The sequence below is a fragment of the Capra hircus genome, chromosome 4, assembly GCF_001704415.2.
Source record: "Capra hircus breed San Clemente chromosome 4, ASM170441v1, whole genome shotgun sequence".
NCBI classification, from domain to species: domain Eukaryota; kingdom Metazoa; phylum Chordata; class Mammalia; order Artiodactyla; family Bovidae; genus Capra; species Capra hircus.
In genome coordinates, this window is record NC_030811.1 from 17,367,507 (window position 1) to 17,386,100 (window position 18,594).

General features: G+C 48.9%; 1 protein-coding gene across 4 annotated transcripts in view; it reads left to right on the forward strand.

The window, feature by feature from the left end:
• Nucleotides 1-13,344, forward strand: part of HIPK2 (homeodomain interacting protein kinase 2) — a 206,734-nt gene extending 193,390 nt beyond the window's left edge. For all 4 annotated transcript variants that reach the window (XM_018046873.1, XM_018046874.1, XM_018046875.1 and 1 more), the window contains exon 15: nt 1,264-13,344. In XM_018046873.1, the coding sequence (XP_017902362.1) occupies nt 1,264-1,734 (471 nt within the window). In that variant the 3' untranslated portion in view covers nt 1,735-13,344. The remainder of the gene's footprint in view (nt 1-1,263) is intronic.

The following is an 18,594-nucleotide window of genomic DNA, read 5'->3' on the forward strand; positions in this document are numbered from 1 at the left end:
GTAAGCACACATGCCACCCCCTCCCGCCCCCCCACCCCTCCTCCCACCAGCTCACCAGGTGCCCTGGGGTAGCAGGAAGTGCCCCAGTGAGCTCTGGTCATCTCCCTCTGCTGCGGGTCACCTTGGAGAAGGTGGATCCTCAATACATGGCGAGCCAGTCCAATGCAAAATGACTTGTCTGATGTTCCAAAGCACTTAGTGATGCCATGCCTGCTTAAAAAGAGTCTGGCCCACATGTTGCCGTTTCAGCCCAGCAAAAGGTAAAACACTGGGTCCAAGCCCACTTCAGGCCAGAACCCCAGAGACAGACCTGGAGTCCAACCAGGCCAAGCCTTCTGAGTCATTACAGCGGAGGAGGCCTCACACAGGGACCCCAAACCCAGAAAAAAGAGCCGGCAGACTTAGGAGACAGTGGTTGATGCTCAGGGGAGTATCAACCAGGCGGTGTCTCCACGGCCAGCACTCGGCCTGTGTGTCTAGGATCACTCAGGTCTGAATTGCAAAGTGGACTCCAGCCCTGCTTCCTTAGTAGCTGGGAGGGAAGATAAGACCACGTGTGTGTTGTGACTTAGAGTCTCTGGCTGAGAGGGTGGCTTCATTTGTATGTGACTTCAGAAGACGGCGATGTTTCTGAGAGCCTGTTTGGGGAGCAGGACTTCATGGTGAGGCAGGAAAGTGGTCCGCACTCAGAGACGATCCCATGTGACACTTCACAGCTGCAGGATGTCCTCGGGAGACATGCTGTCTCCTATTGCCTCTGCAGCTGGCTCTGTTAGTGTGTCACCCGGCCCAGGAAACAGCGGGGCACCGCCTTGCTTCTCGGACAGGTTGATTGATATTTTTCCCAGCACATGAACGAGGCGTCTTCTGTGATCCCTGCCGCGCCGCCCTCCCCACCCTCCCCACGCTCCTCCTGACTCTCCTGCCCACCCTCCTCCTGACTCTCCTGCCCACCCTCCTCCTGACTCTCCTCCCCACCCTCCTCCTGACTCTCCTCCCCACCCTCCTCCTGACTCTCCTCCCCACCCTCCTCCTGACTCTCCTCCCCACCCTCCTCCTGACTCTCCTCCCCAGCCCTCACTTCCGCCTTCTCCCCAGCCCTCACTTCCGCCTTCACCTCAGCCCTCACTTCCGCTTTCTCCCCAGTCCTCACTTCCCCCTCCTCTTCCTACCTCTCTGCCCGCTTCCCCCTATGCTCTTCTGCGCATGCGTGTGTCCAGTCCCCCCGCCCCCCTCAACGCGGTCCTCCTGGTCCTTCTCCAGGCTCAACAGCACATTGCCGCAGACCGCGCCGGGAGCCACCGACGGCAGCAGGCCTACATCACTCCCACGATGGCCCAGGCTCCATACTCCTTCCCGCACAACAGTCCCAGCCACGGCACTGTGCACCCCCACCTGGCCGCCGCCGCCGCCGCCGCCCACCTCCCCGCCCAGCCCCACCTCTACACCTACACGGCGCCCGCAGCCCTGGGCTCCACAGGCACCGTGGCCCACCTGGTGGCCTCCCAAGGCTCGGCGCGCCACGCCGTGCAGCACACTGCCTATCCGGCCGGCATCGTCCACCAGGTCCCCGTGAGCATGGGCCCCCGGGTCCTGCCCTCGCCCACCATCCACCCGAGTCAGTATCCAGCCCAGTTTGCCCACCAGACCTACATCAGCGCCTCTCCGGCCTCCACAGTCTACACTGGATACCCACTGAGCCCGGCCAAGGTCAACCAGTACCCTTACATATAAACACTGGAAGGGGAGGGGACGGGAGGGAGGCTGGCCAGAGGGAGAGGAGGAGGGACGGAGAGGGGAGCTGGGGCTTCTGTACTGAAGATGCCGCACAGCAACAATGCAAACGGGCAGGGGTGGGGGGCTGGGACGGGACACAGGTGAAACTTGAACTAGGAAGTAGGAGGACTGAGAGCGGAGGAGAGAACATTGTGAAAAGGAAGGGATTTAAGGAGGGGGGAAAATCTATGCTTTTTATTTTAAAAAAGAAAAAGGAAAAAAAAATAAAAATAAAACGTCAGTAACAAAACAAAAACCACAGCTCACGAACCCGTTCTGCACCAAACTGGAAAGAAGGAGAAGAAGAGCCACGGAAGATTCCAGAAGTAGGGGGAGGGGGGCCTCCGTTTTTGAAGAACTTTATGAACTTTTCAAAGATTATTTTCATATGGCAGCAAGTGACGTTTAAGAATTTGCTGTCAGGGACACCTGATATGGAAATCCAATAGATTTTTTAATGATTGAACGTAAGGATTAGGGATTTTTCCAGAACTCTATAATGGGTTGGGAGCCGTCTGGAAAGGACAGGCCGTGGCCTGAGGAGGCTGGTGTCTGGGGGTTGGGTCAGGGCTGGCGGAGCCTGGTTCTGGTCCACTTGCCTGGACCAATGGAGAGGGCAGGCGGGCAGCTGGGCCGAAGGAGGACCCCGGGAGAGGGTGTGTTTTCTCTTTCTGAGCACTCTGGATAAATCCCTAAGCAATGATATTCCTCAAATGTCATTAATGATGTGTGTTGCAAACTCTCGCCTTTTTTTTTTTTTTTTTTTTGGTCTTTTCTGAAGACATCTCTTTGAGTGCATCCCGCGTCTCAAAGCGGAGGGCTTGCGGCGTGGCCAGCACCCTGGTAAATGTAGCAGTGTGCAACTGTGTGCTGCTTTGTGCTCACCCCATTGATACCAACAGACTATCCTCACTGTAATTGCACAAGAAAGGCGATCTCACGCAGGCACGTCCCCCGCGCGGTGATCCCGGTGCGCCCTCCCGCCCCCGGCACCGCCTCCGGCTCTCGCAGACTTGGTTTTTACATCCTTTCCTCCTAGTGCCTTAGCGACCGGGGACGCGGTTGAGGGTTTACTTCCACGGTACTCCAAGAAGCCGGCTGAGGCACGTCTCAGCCTCTCAGCCCTTCTTCTGTGCTGTTGCGACATTTTACTCTGGTCTTTTCCTTTTTTTTTTTTCAATTTTTTTTAATAACCTGTTGTCTTTCCCCGGGCTGTTTGCTAGCAGAGGAGTGTCAGGGAACTGGCAGGGGCTAGGAGAGCCGGTGGGTCAGGAGAGGACTGTGGGAGGTGGATGGTGGTGGGTGAGGCTGACGCTGGAGATGGCTTGGCATGGCTTTTTCCTGGTGGACAAAGCAAGAGAGACTGACTCCCCACCCTGCACCCTCACCCAATTCTGCCCCCAGCGGGCTAGCTCTGCCGTCTGTAGACCACAGATCCCATCTCAGTTTCAAGAATGCTGGCCTTGCTTCTGAGGCAAGGAGCAAAGGAGAGGAGCCGCCTACGGCCTCCAGGCCAGGCACTGGCTTCCGGCTGGTCACCCGCTGTCTGCAGGCGGACCTGGTGGCCCGCCCCGTGTTCTGACCGGCCCCACACTCACTCCATCCCGCCAGCCCTGCCCATCTGGCCTCTGCTTCCACCCTCCCACCCCACCAGGCTGTGTTTTGCTCTCAACCATTTCGCCTGATCCCTTTCTCTGTAGACAACCGCCAACCGTCATTTGCTGCTAAATCTTTCCTCGCATTACCCAGGCTTACCCCAGGCATGCCTTCGTTTCTGGTCTTTGAGGGTTCGGGTGGGCAGAAGGCTGGAGGGACATTCATGAGGGTAAACCGGTGATCTTGGACCGCCCTTGGGAAAACACACCCAAAGACAGTCAAGTTTCCAAGGAAGTTTGCCGTTTGCCCTCTGTGCATCGTTGATAACGTTCTGGAAATTTCCTCAGGCTTTGAACACTGGTGGGGGTGGGGGTGGAGAGGTCTCTCTATCCATAGCAAATTACTGTTACACATGAAAACATTGGGAGGTGCTGTCTGGTCCCAGACGGGAATTTTAACTGTGGTCCTTATTGTTTGATGCTTGATGCGGAGCCCCTGACCCCAAAGCCAAGTTTCCAAGGTGCAGAGAGATCGCTCCCGGGTTCAAACAGCATTCTGCACCCACCCTCCCTCACTTTCCTTCCCCATCCTGCGGTCTCCCTTAACGATCTACTGTGAAAGGTGTTTTTAATCTTGATATCCGACCTAATTCAGTAACGAAGCCCAGCCCTTACCTTAGCTCTTAGCTGTGAAATGTGAAATAACTCTGGAAAATATCCCCTCTCCATGCATCAATTCTACTTATCCTACAAAGAAATCAGTCCCCAGGTTGGAACCAGCTTAGTCCCGGCCTCAGCCTGGAAGGAAGGAAGGACCCCGTGTCCGCCGAGGAGCCACCTGCGGCGGGACACGATGGTGTCTTCATGGCGCCACAGTCAATGCATCTTTTATCTGGATGTGGGGAAGTGCCGCCATTCTGAGACAACCAGAAAGTGGTCCGTGGGGGTGGGGGCGGGGAATGTGCCAGAGGACACGTGCGCCCGAGCACTGACGGAGCCACGCCAGCCTGCAGACGGGTCTCTGTTCCGGACTCTCGGCATCCAGAGGGCAGCCGTGCCCCGTCCGACCCTCCCCGTGCCCAGTCGCACAAGTCATGGCTGCAAACGAGCCAGCGTTTTTGCCTTATTGGGTAGCGTACTGGACCCCTGGTACTGTTCACTTCCAGCGCTTTCTAGATCTGATCTTTTAACAGGAAAAGACAACGTAGCCTTCCACTTTAATGAAAATTATTTTGTCTCCTTAAGTTGGAAGTTACTCTTTCACCTGACATTTTCTTTCCTTTCCTTCCTGATCAGGAAATGAAAGTTTCATGCTGCTCATAAAGATAATATTATTGTACTAATTATTTTGGTTATTAACCTTTGTAATTATTATCCTAATCATCATTTTGATATTTTAGTTGGGGTTTTAAAGTGCACATTTATTCCAAGTATCTTTGTGTTTTCTCTTTAATATTTAAATTTATTTTATTATATCTGTGAGTATCTGAGTAGACAGGAGGGACATCCAGATGTCCAGTTTTGTCAGACCAAAAAGAAAAGAAAAGATGGAAGGATTCAGGAATCAGGAAAAAGCTGTCAAGAATGATCCACCAGAGAACAAAAGCCTGAAGAAGAATCAAAGCCTTTATCTCTCTGTAAGCCAACTTGGGCTTTGGACAGCATGGTTCGTGGTCACCATCAAGACTAGATTTTTCTAGATTCTCAGTGGCCTGGGAAGAGATCTGAGGAGTCATCTTGGAGGCTGAACCCTCAGCATGGTCCTCTCTGACCTTCCCTGTTCTTCTGAAATCTGCTGAATAGACCCTGGGCCTGCCTCACATCTTATACTGACCTGTCAAGGAAAAAAAAAAAGAAGCCCTCTGCCCAGAGCTGACCCAGCCCCTTCCCTAAAAGTCCTCCCATTTCCCATCAGCCCACTAGAAGTGTGGCTTATACCCTTCAGTGTGTAGATAATGTTGCCTCCTAGAAGCCACTGAAGGTAATGAGCTGATGGAAGGTGCTTAGGCAGGTGGTACCTTCCCCTGGGAGATGTCAGCCTCCCTGCCCCTCACAAACCACACTGCCCACTTCTTCAGTCCCTGCCCTCACCCAGTACATCTCAGCACACAATTCTAGGGACAAACTGTGGAGCCAAAAGGTAATAATAATAAAAGAGGGATAGTAGGAGGCCAGAGAGCACTGACCGTGTCCAGCAGATCCTTGGACAGTGCGGGCTGCTGCCCCCCTGAACTCGGCCAGTGGAGGGGCACAGTGTGGCCTTACAGCGATGCCCACTGGGCTCTGACTGTGCCCTTCAGGCCACCATGCTGGGTGCCATGGGCTTTCTAAATCAGCTTGAGGTGCCCACATGCTGCCCACCAAACCCAGAAACTACCAGGCCCCAGGTGGGTGAAGGAAGGCCTGGAATGACGGGCTTCACTGAGGCTAATGAAGGGAGACGCCAGGCCATGCCCAGCCCCCCACCACTCAGCGAACATTAGTATCCTCCCCGCGTCCCCACCTGCCTTTTTCTTCCAACCCAAGCACAAAACTGTGGGTCTGAAGCCCTCGGAGAAGGCCCTAGTGGGAGAGATGAGCCCCTCTGTGGGTTCCTTAGCAGCTGCTTGAACTCTCACCCCACCCTCCAACCCTGAGTCGCCCTGGCAGGTAGGCTGAATAAAGGCTGCCCATCCCAGGACGCAGCTCCCAAGTGGAGAGATGCCAACCTAGTCTTCATGTAGACCACAAATAACCTAGAACATCATCTGCTCTGGAATTGGCTCCATCCTCCTTCACTGAAGCAACGTGGTTATGGCTCAGAGGAGCAGGCTAAAAAAGACAGGTCAAGGGGAGCCTGGGAACCGGAGCGCTGGGAACCGCAGGTTGATTTGCTTCTGCTCCTGCGGTCTCACGGGTGCCTCGGGTGTTTGCGCCGCCATCTCTGTGCGTAGTGCCTCCTTTCACGATGTTTTGGCTGTTTCCAAGGGAAGGGTGAGCAGGCCGATGGGTGGGAGAGTCTGAGGCTTGGTGCCAATTAATACTGTGACGTGGAGCATGTGGTTGGTCGAATTCAGAGGGAAAGGAAGGGTTGGTTGTCTCCTGGACTGTCTTTACATTCTGGCCTTACTGGTGGTGAGTGGCTGGCGGGCTGCAGGAGCCTGAAAACTCAACCCGCCCAGACACCAGATTGTGGGATGTAAGGAAGGCAAGGAAAGATCAGCCCAGCTGCTAACAGGCGGATTTCCCTCGACCGGATCTCTGGAATTGCAGACACTCATTTTTGAACAAGCTTGTGGTGGAGGATTTGGGTTGTGTGAGTGTGTGTGAGTGAGTGGAGCAGACTTTCTTGGAAACTGGAGGAAGGAGATGAGGAGGCTTAAGGAACTATTGCTGATGGGCTGTGGTTGATGAAACGTGGTGGGTTGATGGGCCAGCCCCAGCTTTCATCCTGGGTTCTCTGGTGCTGGGGGCGGGGTCGGATGTGGGGCTCTCCATGGCCTGTTAAGTAGCTGCGGGGACAGAGCAGAAGAGAAAAACGAGGTGCCCTCCAGCAGCAGAGAGGCCAGGGCTCCTTCTGCGGGTCGCAGACCTTGCCCGGCGCTGCTCAACACCAGCCCAAGTGATTCTGCCATGAAATATTCCAGCCCCAGGGACCCTACTTGCTTCTTGCCCCTTCTCTATGTTTTCTTTCTGGTGTGTCTTAGAGATTTCAGATGGGGAAGCCTCAGAATTGAGCAAGCTAGAGCTGTCCTAACCAAATTGGAAAGGAAGGTGAAAGTGTTCCTTTCTTTAGCCAAAGACCCTCTCCTCAAAGACACCCCCAGATGTGGACAGAATGGCATTCCGCTCTCCTTCCTCTCCCGGCAATAACTCTGTCAGTGATGCAATCCTGTTTATGTCCTTCTCTTGCCTGACTTGTTTTGGTTTTTTTGTTTTTCCTTTATTTTAAAACTGTGCTCATCTTGTAAGTAGAATGGAGGTTTGTAACCCCCAAATGCTGCTGCTGTCAGGAAACTGGAGGTACTGCATGGATCTGTGGGTGGAACTCACCTCGAGTTACCTCGGGTATCCGCTGGAGCAGACCGGCCAGGAGGTGTGGCTCTGTCTGGGTCAGGTGCACGCCAGGACCGGGCTCAGGGGGTCAGTACTTATCCGCTTCAATGCCTTAGGACTCTCACTTCCGAGTTCCACAGACGGGACTCATTGGAGAGTTGGAGATGGCGAACTGATATTTAAAGTCAGTAGAAACCCCTTGAAGGCTTTTGGCACCCTCACTCACTTGAGTGACCCAACCTAGGAGAGGTTTTTCCCATCCTTCTGGCAGCTCCCAGAAGTTCAAGAGAGCCAGCTCTGAGCCAGTTCTTCATTTGAGACTCAGTGAGAATCTGCAGAGAAGTGACCCTTCTGCAGGGCATGCTTGCTCAGGGTACCTCTGCCAGAAGGGAGCTTCCTGACGCCCCAGCTTGAGTCCCAGGAGCCCCTGCGAGCCCCTAATTGCACTCTCATTGCATTAGAATTTCACATTGACTGTCTCTTTGTTAGAACTTGCCATGTCCCTCGAGTAGGAGCCAACATTTGTTGAATGCTTTCAATACACCAGGCTCATCCCAAGCCCTTGGTGAGCACAGCCTCCCGGTACCCTCAGGCTCACCCCTATTCACAACACTCCTCTCCTCCATTTACAGAGGAGGAAATTGGTGAGACAGTCGACTCTCTGAGAAAGTAGGCTGTGTTAAGGAAAGGAAATACAAGGATTTGGGGGTGGCCCCAAATCCCCGAGCTTCTAGTGAAATTTTGTGTTCTTGAGACCTTTACTAACTAACTGAATTTGTTTCCCTTGTTAAATAATCATCAGTGAGTGGCCTCGTGTTTCTGGTGAACCACCTAATGATGCTCCCATTGACTATATGCCAGACATTGCGCTGGAAGTCGCTCCTGTTTATCGCGTTTCGTTTCGTCTTCATAACAGCCCTATGAAATCAGCAGTACTAGTCCCTTTACAGATGAGGCAGACGGCTTGGTGAACTGGTAACCAGCCCAGCATCACACAAGCCAGTAGGGAAGGCCGGCCGTGACCTGGGTCTGCCCAGCTCGCAGACGCCAACCTCAGCTGTCTCCTGGGTGTGTGCGCGAAGAAGGGCCTCACAGGAGCGTTGCCCCGCACCACCCCTGCCCTGTGCGCGGAGCTCAGCAGAAGGTCTGTATGTAGAGGGAGTCCTGAATCTGATGCAGGCAGCAAGGGCAGAATTAGTTTGACTTTTAGAGAAAATCTTAGGGGAGTCTCTTTGGATTGATCATAGTAGAGTTCATTTTCAATTCCTTTTCAGTGTACCAACTAGCTTTAGTAGTGCTGCTGCTACAACAGACTCTTATAAGAGTGAAGAAAAAAAAAAGTGTTCTTTTCTTCTTTTAAAAAAATATTTTTTTCTTGCTTATAGTTAATTCTAGAAAGGCAATACTAAAAGTATATATTTTCTTCAAAATACTATTTTTTACTGCACTGATAAATATCATAACGACTCTGGTCTCTGTAATCGGTCCACTCTTCAGCTCTGGGTAGAACCAAAGGCGGGATTCACACCAAATTTGTAAATATCATGTGTGAGTCTGGTGTCCAGGAACTGTTTTTTCTTTGTGTTTAAAAATTTAAAAAAAAAAAAAAAAAGGAAAAAAGAGAGAGACGAGATCAAGATGATGTTTAGAAAGAGGAACAAAATTAAGTTTTCTTTCAAGATAGTTTTCTTTCTCAAAGAAATGGGAAGCAACAGTTGTGCAAACTGAAGAAAAATTAGCCAACTTTCAGGATACAAGGAAGGAGAGCCTCAGGCTGAGGTGGGAGATTAACAGTAACATAGAAAGGTGTTTCCTTTGGTTGAAAGGTGGCAAGAATTTAGCAATGCTTTAGAACTAGATTTTTAATTTTGTGGGAAATCATTACTATTTGTTACAAAATATCTCTGCAGTTGTTTGGAATGGGGTTTTCAGTTTCTTTTTTTTTTTTTTTTTTCTTTAAAAATTTCCTTATTGACTGGCTCCAGGCATGTTTGCCTCAATTCTTAGGTAGTTTACACAAGTTCTAGAGTCTTCTAGAGCTTTAATTCCATTGGAAGCAAACCCAGCTAATCAGAATTTGAGATCCTGGTTGGTTTGAACAGGTATTCTGGAATTCCTGACAGAACACCTGAAGACTTCTTTTTTTTTTTTTTTCTTAAGAAGGTTTTAGATACGTTATCTTACACAAACTGTGACCTGATGGCAATAATTACCTCAAATGTGGGCATTCATCCTGGTTTTAGCCTTTTTTGAAATCATGTAGCCAGCTTGCTCTTGGAATTTAAAAGACTATAAATATAAACTCTGTGTGGGCTGAAAATAACAATTACTGCACACCCTGGTCATTGTTGCTTAAGTGAACTCTGAAAATAGGTAATCTTTACAACAGAAGTTAAACCAAGGGAGAGAATATTCTTTGTGTTTTGTAATCAAATGTGAGTTTCAGATGCACATGTTTAAGTATATATGTTTTTAGCTACTGTAAAATGCTGTTAGCCTTCTAAGATATCAAGAGAGTCACATTTTAAATGCATAAACTATAAACAATTGACTGTGGATAGCTAAACATATTTCTGGCCACGTTTTATAGTTAAAGTATTTTATAGTTTACATTTAAACTGGTACTTTTTAAAGAAAATTTCTGTTTATAACTGACATCTTCAGACCCCAGCAATGGCCTCTTTAGTTGGAGGCCACGTCCCCCAAGGCAGGTGTGTTCTGCCCCTACTGTAGCCCACCATGAGCATTTCCATCTGTATTGCTGGTTTCCATGGGAACTCGAGAGAATGTAAAGGGATTTCCAGGTTGAGCAGGAAGGGGTGAGTCCACAGCCTGGGCCAGGTGCACAGATCTGCCCCGTGATATGCACACTGGTGGTCAAGGCCTTCTCTTTGACATCTTGAAAGAGGCAGAGAGAATAGACATCTAGTTCATTGATTTTGTCTTGATTTGAATGTTTAATTTATTCATCGACCCACTGACTTCCAGACACCAGGCAGTAGAAGACACTGGGATTCAGGTGGCCCCGAAGGTACAGCTGCTATTTCTGGGGCCCCAGCAATACTCTGATTGGTGTTTTGCAGGGGAGAATTATACACCCCCGTGCCTATATTTACTAGTTGGGTTTTCCGTATATCTGCTGTCATTTATTCCTTTTGTCCTTTAAAACAAAGTAAGTGTAAAAGGATATGTTTACTTTTTACTCTTTATCAAACTTCTGTTTGAAGCCTAGGTCATTAGGAGGTGGGATCTAGATTTTTTTTTTTTTAAACAGCTCATAGTTTTATTCAGTAAACAGAGGGTAGGTAGTACATCCTCCAGGCATGAGAGCGGGCCAACCCCAAAGAAGAGGCCTAGACTTTTTTTTCCTAGAGATTGTAAGGGCTGCTGAGCAGGAGGAAGGGACTGGAGACTGAAGGACAGCTAGGGGGGCAGATGATGAGATCCATCCAAGCAGAGGTCACAGTTGAGAGGCCCCGTCGCCATGCAGAAGCAGCCTGGAGGGCACCAGTTGCCCTAAGTGTTTTGGTTCCTTTCTTCTTTTGTGCCACAACCTTAGCACAGAGGACCTGCTGTGATCTGAAGGGCATTCCTTTAGCAAATAACACCTTAAAAACTGCAAACACCTGGGACCAGGGAACTGGTGGTGGTTCTTAATGCACTTGCTTTTTCCTTGTGAACTCTGTTGATAGCACGTTCTTATCACAGTATTCAGTTGGAAATGTCACTGTAAAATAGTTTTTGTCTTGCCCCTCCTAATTCAACTATCACTTTTCCTCTGTTTGGTTTTCTCCCGTGATTTAAATAACAAAATATATTTTATGTCATTGTCTTTGGGGCTTAATCATATTTTTAAAAAACAGAGGAATAGAAATTAGCTTTTTCTTTTAAGTAAATATGCTGTATCTGAAAAAAGGGCTCTGCCTTCTCTCTCATTTCCTTTCAGCCAGCCTCCACGCCAACCTCCCAGCACCCTTGCCCCCTTCTTGTGTTGGGGCACTGCTCCCCGCACCGCCCCCACACATGGCCACCTTGGTCTCCACCCTGCTGTCCCACAGCCCCATCCATGCCTAGGCACCCAGGACACCCAGGAGGCTCTCAAGAGCCAGGAAGAAGGACCCGCTTAGCCTTGCCAATGGTGGTCTTGCCTCCCTGTTAGCTATTCGCCTGCTTGGTTGAAGGGGCAATGGATTTATTTTTATTATTATTATTTTAATAGTTTGGCTCAGGTTATAAGGAAGAACTTGGGAAATGGAAAGTGACTTGACCATGCCCATCCTTTGTAGCTTTCTGTGACTTCTGAATGGAACCTAAAGCGTGCCCCACCCCAGTTCCCTCTCCTCCCTTGCGGCAGATACTCCTGTAGACGTCTGCACGGCACGTGGTTTCTCCCTGCCGTCTCATCCTTCCCGTCACTTTCCACCCTTTCACCGTTGCATTACTGCTCCTTTAAAGCTTTCTCCCATGGCTTTTCCAGGGCACAATCATTTCCGGCCCCCAAAGCACCTCCTCATCCTCTTTGTGTGTGTTTCTTTAACCAAATGAAGTAGACCCGGAAGTCATACTTTGGGGCGGTAGGATTTCTAGTCTAGGAGAATCACTGTATAGATAATAGATGTTGATATATATGTGTGTGTATATATATATCAAACCAAATTTCGGATAGGAAAAGTATAGCTTTATGGATGAGGAAGGAGAGGAGCTTTTAGAAGCTGGTTGGTATATCAGAGGAGCCGGGGATGACCCAGGCTGCACCGTCGCACATGGACTGGAAAAGCAGGATGCAGGGGACCCAGGCACCACCTCGGGCTGCAGTGGAGGCAGGTGGCCCCGAAGGGTACTGCTGCTCTCTCTGGGTCCCCAGTAACAGGGCAGAGATGAGTGTGGGGGGGGGGGCGGTACAACACATCAGAATGACTGGAATTTTCCATCCCGTTTTGCTTTGACCACATGTATTGAGCTGCAGCCTCTGATATTATATCCCGTTTCCAAAAATGGTATCCATTAGGATGGAAAGAGAAGGCATCTGTAGAAATGTTTACCTTTCAACAGCCCACACATCAGGACACTCTGGATAGAAAGACTCACTCCCCAGAAAGAGAGCAGGGAAGAGGAGACCCGGTGAGGCTCGGTCGCCGGTCCAAGGAACGTGGCTCCTCCCCAGGGCCATCTCGCCCAGATCTTTCTCTGCCAGGTCATCTCAGCTCAGTTACCCTATGGAAGCCCTGGTCTGTTGTGTTCCTTCACTATACGGTTTCTGTAATAAAAAAAGAAAAGTGTTAATCCATGTTAATCTTTGTGAAAATTATTGCGTGCAACAGTATTTTCTCGTGTACCTCTTTTTCCTATGTGAATTGTCCCTCTTTTCTTTTTTTATTTATAAATGTCTACTTTTTTTAAAAAAAGACAAACCAATGTGTTGTAGGCCTATATGTAACCTATTCCTTAGTCTCATATTATAGGTATGTTATAAGAATGGATATTTTACTTGGCTTTAGAATGTTTTACAAGAAAAATAATTCTTAACTGATCAAGTCCTTGCTACTAAAATGCTTGTGTTTTTCATCATGACGTCGTGTGCTTCTAAATTAATGATCATTTTCGTTGTAGAAAAATGGAGTGAATTTATATTAGTCTTGGAAACTAATAATAGCATTGTAAATTTATGAGATGATTTTAACAGAAAAAAATTATAGAAGAATATAGTTATTTTAATTGTAATATTACTAACTGTAGGGTGAGGAAGGGGGGGGGTCCCGTTGTGGTGAACTATGTTATAGCTTGTTACTCACAGTTTCTTTTTGATCATTTTTTCGGTCTCTGAGGTGAAACGAGTTATTAATTAAAATTTGTAAACTCACATATGCATATTGTATATGTGTAGAAATGTAATCACACTTTGTCTTGGAGTTACATTAAACTGTTTGGAATCACTGTACACTCGCCCTGGCATGTTTGTTTATTCTAGAACCAGACCAGTTCTGAGACTGCAGAGGTGGTTAATACGAGTCACAGCTTAAGTTATTTAGCCCTCTGGAGAATATTTAATACCTCTGAACACGTTCATAACCCACCACTGCATTTGAAATCTGCCGGCGGGACTGTTTGTGCCTGAAGAGGGGAAGTCTTGAGGTCATGTCACTACCTGCTCTTGGGCAGCTGGACTGGGGGTCGTCTCACTGCCACTGACTCACCTTGCTGTTTCCCAGCTCCATCCCGAAGGCCTAAGGCGTTGTTGTCATCTGTCCCAAGCACTCCCCAAAGTCATCCCAGATCTGGGTGAGGGGTCCCCATCCTGTGCATCCAGGCCCACCATCTCACCAGACTTCAGTGCCAGGCAGCCCCCCACTCACCAGCACCAGAGCCCCCCCAGCACTGCCCACCAGCGCTCTACCACCGTGAGAAACTCCACATTCCTCTGACTGGGCCTCCTCACCCTTCCAGCAATCTTTTATGTGTATATATATATATATATATATATATACACATAATGTATACATATATACACACACACATACATAACCACCATAAAGTGGTTAAAATATACATAACTTAAAAGTTACCATCTTAACCACTTTAAAATGTACTGTTAATGGCATTAATTACATTCACAATGTTGTGCACACCTCACCACTAGCTATTTCTAGAACTTTCATCGTCCCAAACCACCTCCTACTTTCTGTCCCTAAATTTGCCTTTTCTAGGCTCAACAACAACAACAAAGACACTTCATGTAAGTGGAACAGTACAATATTTGCCCTTTTGTGTCTGGCTGCTTTTACTCAACAGTGTTTTCAAGGTTTGTCTACTTATGTTAGAGCACGTATCCGAATTTCGTTCCCTTCAAAGACTGATACCACTCCATTGTTTGTGCACACCACATTTGGTCTATCCATTCATCTGTTAATGGACAAGTGAGTAACCACTCACCTTCTGGCTTCTGTGAACCATGCTGCTGGAAACACGGGGGTGTAAGCACCTGAGTCCCTGCTTTCAGTTCTTTGGGGTAAATACCTGAATGTGGAATTGCTGGGTTATATGGTGATTCTTCACTTTTTGAGGAATTGCCAAAATTTTCCACAGCAGCTCTACCATATTACACCCCTGGCAACTCCTGTTTCCTCACCCAGAACTTTTATCCTGTCCTGTGTGGCCAGGGTTCTTGGACCTCAGGTCTGCCAGGCTCCTGGGCCTCCATTTTCTGTGTCTCCTGGTTTCATAAGGTCCCCAACCAGCCTAAACTCTCCCCACCCACCTTCTCTTTTTTTTTGGCCATACCACCTGGCTTGAGGGATATTAGTTCCCCGACCAGGGGCTGAACCCACACCTTCAGCAGTGGAAGCATGGAGTCCTAACCACTGGGCCACCAGGGAATTCCTTCTTCCCAGGTGGTGCTAGTGGTAAAGAACCTGCCAATCCAGGAGACACAAGAGATGCAGCTTTGATCCCTGTATTGGGACGATTCCCTGGAGGAGGGCATGGCCACCCACTCTAGTATTCTTGCCTGGAGAATCCCATGGACAGAGGAGCTGGCTCGCTACAGTCCGTAGCGTTGCAGAGTCGGACACGACTGAAGCGACTTGGCATGCATGCCCTTTTCGCTGGTACCCTGAGCTTCCTGCTACACCTACTTGCTGTGAATTCAACCATCCATGGCTCTGCTTCTCCACCCTGGCTCCCAGAACCGTGGGGACCTCGGGCCAGCATCTGTGCTTGTCATCGGCTTCATGTGTGGCTGCTTGGAAACTTGCCATTCTCTCCAGCTGCAATCCCTGCTCTCCAGAGTCACCTAGAGAAATCCAGGCCCCCACAGGGCTCTCTCAATCCCACCCCCTTCCGAAGCCTGTGCCTCACAAGCCTTTCTCCCTTCAGCCTCAGAGGAAGAAGGGCCTGCACCCAGAGTCCCTTCCTCTCTTCAGAGCTCTTTCTTGTCAAGCGTCTGCCCTTTACCCGGGATTCTCCTGCTTGTCTCACACCGGGTGCCCTTCGAGAACCAGCCTGAGTCATCCCTCTGGTGGGCTTGTCCTCAGGCTCCTGATAAGGCGGGTGTCCCTCACCACAACCTCTTGTGCATAATTCTTAGTAAGCCACACTGTCAACCTTTCTTTCCTGATTTTCCTTCCCTATGGACCACAAACGCCTTGCAGGTAAGGATTTTTCTCTCATCTCTTATTTCCATGGCGTCTATTACCCTGCTAGGCAGAGTAGGAGGTCAAGAAATATTTGGATAAATGAACACCCTACATCAGGCTGCATTCAGTGCCCAATCAACCCACCTTCCCACCAGCCAAATTCCACGTGTCCCAGAATTCAGGACAAATAAATCCTAAATGCAACTCAACCAAAACTCAAGTTCTGTAAAAATCCACGCAAAAAATTTTGACAGAACTTCAGAACTCGTCCAACAAACTTCAAGAGAGAGAAATGCACTCCAGGGATCACAGCCCATGGAAATGGAGGGAGAAGCAGAGCCTATGTTCCAAGTGAGATAAGAGCGTGTCAATGGGAGATACAGGGCAGCTGTGTTTAAGATCTCACCATTAGTGTCTCTGGAAAGTTATTTAAATCTAAAGTGAAAAGACAGAACAAATACTGTATATTAATACATACATATAGAATCTACAAAAAATTGTTCCGATGAACGTATTTGCAGGGCAGGAATAGAGACACAGAGGTAGAGAACAGATTTGTGAACACAGTGAGAAGGGGGTGGTGGGACAGATTGGGGGAGCAGCATTGATACTCGGAGAAGGCAATGGCACCCCACTCCAGTACTCTTGACTAGAAAATCCCATGGGCGGAGAAGCCTGGTAGGCTGCAGTCCATGGGGTTGCTAAGAGTCGGACACGACTGAGTGACTTCACTTTCAATTTTCACTTCATGCATTGGAGACAGAAATGGCAACCCACTCCAGTGTTCTTGCCTGGAGAATCCCAGGGACTGGGGAGCCTGGTGGGCTGCCGTCTATGGGGTAGCACAGAGTCGGACACGACTGAAGTGACTTAGCAGCAGCAGCAGCAGCACTGACACTATCGTGTGTAAAATAGATGGCTAGTGGGAAGCTGCTGTACAGCACAGGGAACTCAGTGCTCTGTGATGACCTAGAGGGACAGGATGGGGGAATGGGTGGGAGGGAGGTTCAAGAGGCAGGGGATATATGTATACACACTCCCAGGTGGTTCAGTGGGTAAAGAACCTGCCTGCCAGTGCAGAAGAGGTAAGAGATCCGGGTTCGATCCTTGGGTCAGGAAGACTCTTGGAGTGGGGCTTGGCAACCCACTCCAGTATTCTTACCTGGAGAATCTCCATGGACAAAGGAGCCTGGTGGACTATGGCCCGAAGGGTCACAAAGAGTCGAACACGACTGAGGCTACTGAGCTCACACGCATGGCTAATTCACATTGTTGTACAGCAGGAAAATAAATAAAATTTGTAAAATAATAATAAGTGAAAAGACAAAGCTACTGCTGTTGATATGTTCCTTCAAGGAAAAAAAAAAAAAAACTGCTTTCCTTGAACTGATGATGAACAGAAAGTGGAATTCTAAAGGCCAGTAATAAATACTATTTCCCAGCAGAGCCAAGGAGACCCTAGAGGAGGGCCAAGCCAACAGGTAGGTGGCGCTCTCACCCAGCAGGCAGCTCAGGACTCTGCTCCCTGGCGCTTTGCTTTTGCGGGGAGGTGCTCCCACCTCACCAAGCCCCACTTCCTTTGGGGGCATATCGCTGGGTCCTGGAGGTCCTGCCCGAGAGGCTGTTCCAAACAGCCACGCGCACTACGTTTTCGGTAAGAGTCTGATTTACATGTTTCCTAACTGTTCCCTGGGAATAGCTAAGCTTAAGCAAATAACCCCTCCAGTATTCTTGCCTGGAAAATCTCCATGGACAGAGGAGCCTGACATGCTATACAGTCCATGAGGTTGCAAAGAGTCAGACACGACTGAGCAACTAAGCACACACACACACAAGCAAATATCAAGTAAGTGTAAAAGCAGAGAATACACCAAGAGCAGAGTGTAAATGTAACACTGATGGGGCGGGTGTCTTCATGACCTCTCCACTGTGTTCAGTCCCTCCTTTCTGCCCTGGGACCCTCCTTCCCCCACCTGGCACGACATAGGCCCAACTTGATCCATGCAAACATCCTCCAACAGATCTTCCTTAGAAGATCTACTTTCCTTACACTGCCTGATGCTGCTTGAGGTTGGAAACCATTCCCTCCGACCACCAACCCCTCCCCCAACACCCTATTCAGCAACAACCCTAGTCCTCACTCTACAGGGAAGAAACAGCCAGAAGTCAGATAGCCCTCCAGTCTTGTGAGCCTGAAACCATGCACAATGATTAATCAAGTCCACTCCACCTGCCTCCGCTGATCTAGAGCACTTTGACAATCTCGTGTCCTCCAAGCAGCTCGTAATCTGAACAGTAAGATCTTTGCCTGAGTTGTTTTCTAAGAATTTGGAGTTACAGCTGCATCTAGTTCAACTGAGCAGGGTAAAATGGACAGCCAGCGACCCTCCAGCTGGACCCCTGCAGAGGCTGGTAGCTTAGTTACATCTGCACAGACAATGATTCCAAACCTTTTTCCAATCACTGTGCGTCAGCAAGACAATGTTGGTTTGGTAAGACAACCATCTAATTCCCTTTCGTGAGTGCTGTCTTCACACGCCCGCATCTGTAGATCTAGTCCCCTCTACTGACACACTCTGCATTTGACAGCACATATAAAACACTGGAGTCCAGGTGCCCTTCTCCAGAAACCGCTTAATATCTGCTTCTATGTCTTTTTGTATTCTGTTTGGATGTCTTATTGCTCTGGCTCTCAGACTGTTTATCTGCTGCAGAATGAGTTCCAGAAAAACATCTACTTTATTGACTACACCAAAGCCTTTGACTGTGTGGCTCACAACAAACTGTTGAAAATTATTCAAGAGATGAGAAATGCCAGACCACACCTGCCTGCTGAGAAGTCTATATGCAGGTCAAGAAGCAACGGTTAGAATCTGACATGGAACAAGGAACTAGTTCCAAATTGGGAAAGGAGTACATCAAGGCTGTATATTGTCACCCTACTTATTTAATTTATATGCAGAGTATATCATGCGAAATGCCAGACTGGATGAAGCACAAACTGGAATCATAATCACAAGGAGAAATATCAATAACCTCAGATATGCAGATGACAC